General features: G+C 48.2%; 1 protein-coding gene across 1 annotated transcript; it reads right to left on the minus strand.

The window, feature by feature from the left end:
- Window positions 1-1,273: 1,273 nt before the first annotated feature.
- Window positions 1,274-4,688, minus strand: Gpx2 (glutathione peroxidase 2). The gene is made up of 2 exons (XM_010603037.2): window positions 4,112-4,688; window positions 1,274-1,925 (listed from the first exon to the last, which is right to left on the minus strand). Exons 1-2 carry the CDS (start codon window positions 4,331-4,333, stop codon window positions 1,575-1,577), a joined length of 573 nt encoding a protein of 190 aa, XP_010601339.2. The 5' UTR covers window positions 4,334-4,688; the 3' UTR covers window positions 1,274-1,574.
- Between the last annotated feature and the right edge of the window lie 257 nt (window positions 4,689-4,945).

Consider the following 4,945-nt stretch of genomic DNA (forward strand, 5'->3'; position numbering starts at 1 on the left):
TTTCATTTAATCGGGGAAATAATTTGTCTCCAGTTACTGCTATAAAATCTGTGGCCTGCCCCAAAAGAATTCCTACCCCAGCTATTGGCTTTAAAAGAAGGAATCCAAACGCCTTGAGTTGTCAGAAGAGTCAAATTAAGTTCAGCCTTAATTTAGCAGAAGGCCTGTAGAAGGATGCCAGGGGATCCCCACACATTGCTCAGATTACCTTTTTGAAATAAAGCAAGCTCAGTGGGGCTCCTTCCCTTGTATTTCACATTTCCTTCTCAGATGATGCAGGTGCTTGGAAAACAGGTATTGGGAGCAGTTGAAAGGAAGAACGTTTCCCCCTTAGCCTAGGGATTCCCCAGCAGTGTGTGGGGTTTGAACTGTCCCTTCCGTGTCAGGCATTCCATCTAGTGGTGGGAGAAGGGAAAGCCGTGAGGAGGCTCCAGGAAGACTGTGGGGGACGTGACAGGACGTGGCTTCCCGGCAGGCGTCCTCTCCAGAACTGGACGGTGCCAGTGCTTTGTGAACAAGCCTGCCGTGGATGGGGAGTGTGGGCCAGCCCCCGCCCTGTACAGAGCCGCTTAGCACACGGCCCTCCTCTCAGTGAGCGCTGATGAAGTCCGCAGGCTGGACTGTCTCGCCCTGAAGATGGGCTTTCCCCCATCTCCACCCTCGTGGAGGCAGAAAGTGAACTCAGTAGTTCATCCCTCTTTGCTTTGTGCCTGAATTTGTGACTATATGGGCTTAAGAGCAAGGGTAGAACGTGAACTTTAAAAAGGAGAGTCAATTTGGCAAAAGATCAAAACCATGCTATTCAACAAGTTAATCCAGAAAAGAATAAAGTGATATTTGTGTTCCCAGTAACCATGCCCTAACCCCAAAGTTGACCAAAGTGTCTTCAGAAATTTTTCAAGGCACAGGTAGTATGTAGTTGGCCTAGTACCTGCAGTGCTGTGATGCCTTCCTAGTTATAATTTTCCAACAACTTCCCACTACGTTCAACTAAAGGGCCCACTCTTTTCCTGCTCTTTACTCCTCTTTAATACTTCCTCTTTTTCTCCAGTTCTGGGAAAGTCATAAAATCATATAACTCACGTCTGGTACAATTCCAGCTGCCACTGTAAACCCTAACTACAGCCTGCTTTCCAACCACAATTAGTGTAGCTCTTGGTAGAGTCTCCCTCTCCCACACCTTTGTGTGCCGCCGGCTCCTGTCCCACCTGCACTTTGTATACCCCTCTGCCCTCAGGCGGGGAAGAAGACACAAGATCCCGGCCACTGCACAGCTGCACTTTATTGGACTCATCCAGCAGGCTGGCTCCCGGCCATTCACACTTCTCAGATACCACCCATACGGTTTAGGGAGGTGCCGTCACTCTGTGAAGGCCCAGAGCCCACCTGTCATAGAGCCCCAAATTGATTCACCAACCAGAGGGGAGAGTGGAAAAGGAAATGGGAGATGGGAAAGGCAGGGCTCTTGGGTAGAGAGGGTGATGGAGGGAAAGGCTGATCCAGAAGTACCCCAAGGGCACACTGAATCCTAAAAATGACAGGGACGGACTGAGTAGGAGTCAAGCAGCTCCCATCTATATGGCAACTTTGAGGAGTCGCTTGATGTCAGGCTCAATGTTGATGGTCTGAAAGGAGCGGCTGTAGCGTCGGAAGGGCTCCCCCTCTGGTCCTACGAGGAACTTCTCAAAGTTCCAGGACACGTCTGAGCGGCGCACTGGACTCCACATGATCAGCTTGGGGTCAGTCATGAGGGAAAGTGGGTCATCGTAAGGGTAGGGGAGCTTGTCCTTCAGGTAGGCGAAGACAGGGTGCTCGTTCTGCCCATTCACCTCACACTTCTGGACAAGAGTAAAAGTGGGCTGGAACCCACTCCCAGGGCGCACGTACTTGAGACTGTTCAGGATCTCCTCATTTTGACAGTTCTCCTGGGGGAAGGAAAAGTCAACATGGAAAAGGGAAGGGGAAAACGAAGGACCTCTCGCCTGTAAATATTTCAACTTTCACTCCCCTAGATCATTATCCTCCCCTCCCTCCCTCCCCCTTTCTCTCTGATACACTCCACATGATGAGCTCTGTCTTTCCTTTTCCCTACTCTTGGGCTTTCCCTCTCCCAGCTATTGTTTTATGGTGTGGTAGGCCATTTCTAAAAGTTCCTGTAGCTCCTAATCTGGCTGTCCTTGCACTTTGATGATCAGACTGACCCAGGTTGGCCCTGGACAGTTCTTGAGTTATTTGTTTGAATCTTCAAGGAACCTTGAATTCAGGGCAATGAAAGGAAAGGAGGCTCAAGTCATACTACCTGTCTTATGACACAGCTACCTGCGTGTACAGACACATGCACGCACACACAGGCACTTACTCTCTACCCCCACTGTTTCCTCTCCCTGATTGTGCCTTGCTTGCTCCTTAGTCCCATGTTTGTTGTTAAGTACATTCTTTGTCTCTGCCCCACTAAGCTCCTCAAAGCAAGGGTGAAAGTAAGGCTGGCTGGAATGGGATTTATCACTTCTAGCTCTTCTCCTGCCTTGTCCTAGAACTTAAGCGCAAATAGGAGTAAGCTGGGATCATGTCCAGACACCGTAAAGGTAAAGCAAGTTAGCGACAACAGCAGATGTTCTCATGGAATTACTTAGCAAGCAACAGGAATGAGTCAAATAGGTTACAGGGTTTAAGGCTCTAGAAAATGTTTTGGGGGTCAACTGAGAAAATAAGTGCTTGAGGGCTGAAATTTATTGTAATTATTCCTCTTCTAGGCTGCTGTCCATGGCCCCATCTTCACTCACTGTATTCAACTATGAAGCTTTAACTTAAAAGCTATTACTTGTGTTCCCCTCCCTACAGCCATCCCTATCCTGTACCCACTCAGCACTCCCCACCTGCAACAACCCCAAAGGCCTGTAAGAGCTCTATTTCCCACCCCTTCCTCCCCAGTCTGAACATCAGTATCTCCCTCTGGGACAAAGTCCTGCTCTGACCCATGAGAACCCATTCGTACAGTCAGCTCCAGGCCGTTAGGACATTCCTGAGCCTTAGCTGATCTCTACTATATTCTAATCTCTTAATACCAATGGCTGGCTGGCTCCTGGTAGGTTATGGACTCCTTCCAGCAGCCCGCTAGCCCAGAGATATGTTGTAAGGCTAAAAGCATTAGGGCTGGAGCTGCCTCCGAAGAGGTTCCGCCCTTGCTGTCTCTCCTACAAAGGCTGGAAGAGAACTGAGAGTGAAGGCATCGTGAGAGCAGTGATGGTTTGGGTGCTGCTGGGTACATTCAGGGAGCCTTCAGCCTTCCCACTTACACCTTGGCTAATCCTTTCTTTCCTTCACGCCACTGTGAATTAAAGGAGTTAAACTTAGAAAGTTCACTGGGGGACATTGTTTGCTTGTACAATTTAGGTCATCACTAGAAATGGAAGAGTCCCTAGAAGATAACTGGAGGTGCGCAAGCTGAAGGTCTGTAATGATGCGCACCTGTGATACCCAGAGGAGACACATGCCTGTTGCAAACCTTTCTCTTTTTTCCATATTCACTTTCCACCTCCGATTTAAACGAATAAGTCTGCACTCTAAATAGCATATTGCTTGTATTTGCATAGTACTTTATATTTTTCTAGTTCCTTTTTTGTATCTCATCCATTTAACCTCACAGTAGCCCTCTGAGTGGATAATTATTTCCAATTTACAGATAAGTAACAAGAAAAATTGAATGCCTTTTCCAAGGGCACAGAGCCACTGAAGACCAGAATTAAGATCTCTTGAGTCAGTTCAATCCTGGTTTGAGTGTTAATCTTAACTTTCTGTTTCCTCTACTCACTCATTCAACAAATATTTAATGAGACCCTTTGCAACTGGTGCTGAGGACACAATGGAGAGACCATACCTGGTATCAATCAGCCCTCGTGGAATAGAGTGGAGAGACAATAATAAAAACACACGCCTTCAACGTTTAATCTCAGAACGTATCTGTTCCCCTTGGCATCTTACATGTGGCTAAAGACCTCGCTTGAGAAAACACAACTCCACACTAACACACATGGTCATTCACCCCTTTCCAGTATCCTCCTGCTCAAACTATGTCAGCCCGGTTCCTGGTACAACACAAGGAACAGCTCACCTGATGTCCAAATTGGTTGCAAGGGAAGCCAAGAACCACCAGACGCCTGGGGAAGCGGCACTGCAGCTCATTGAGCTGGGTGAAGTCCCGGGTGGTCGTGCCTCAAAGGGAGGCCACATTCTCAATCAGCACTGCCCTGCCACGGAACGTGTTGAAATCTATCTTCTCCCCGTCCAGGCTGATGGCACTGAGGTCGTAGAAGGACTTGGCAATGTAAGCCATGGCGAAGAGCAGAGCGAGTGTGCGAGTGGCGTGAACGCACTTCAGGGTCTATGGAAAGCGTGGGGAGGAAGGAGGAGCTTGCCAAGGACACAAAGGAATCACACAATGGGCCTTTGAGCAATCCCACAATGACTTTGCAAAAACAAGCATCCACCTGTGCAGTGAGAAGGAGGAGGCTGCTCCTCCTACTCTGAAACAACAAAACCACCTCACTGCCCCACCCCGCTGGCAGACTTGAAAGGGCCAGCTTGATATCTATGAGCATCTGTGAATAATTCACTACTTGCGCGAAACCAGATCCCTAAAGGTCAAATGGGGAGGAAAAAAAGAGGGAGAAATGCAAGATTGACTTATGCTTGCCCTAGCAAGTTACTTACCTTTGGCACAGGTATTTATTGAGTGCCAGTCTCTGAATTGTGCTGCAAGAGATCAAAGTCTGGAAGGACCCAAAAGGTGAGGAAGAGAATCTGGGCTGTGCCCACCTCATAGGATGAACACTGAAATTCACAATTTTCACATTGGCTGCTGCTCTCTATAAGCACAAAATCAAAGGGACCCTCCAGAGAAGAATGTGTCATTTTTCAGTGCCTCATTGCACCAGGCAGAAGAGGT

This window comes from Fukomys damarensis, unplaced genomic scaffold (genome assembly GCF_012274545.1).
Source record: "Fukomys damarensis isolate Sample0158 unplaced genomic scaffold, DMR_v1.0_HiC HiC_scaffold_21, whole genome shotgun sequence".
Taxonomy (NCBI): Eukaryota; Metazoa; Chordata; class Mammalia; order Rodentia; family Bathyergidae; genus Fukomys; species Fukomys damarensis.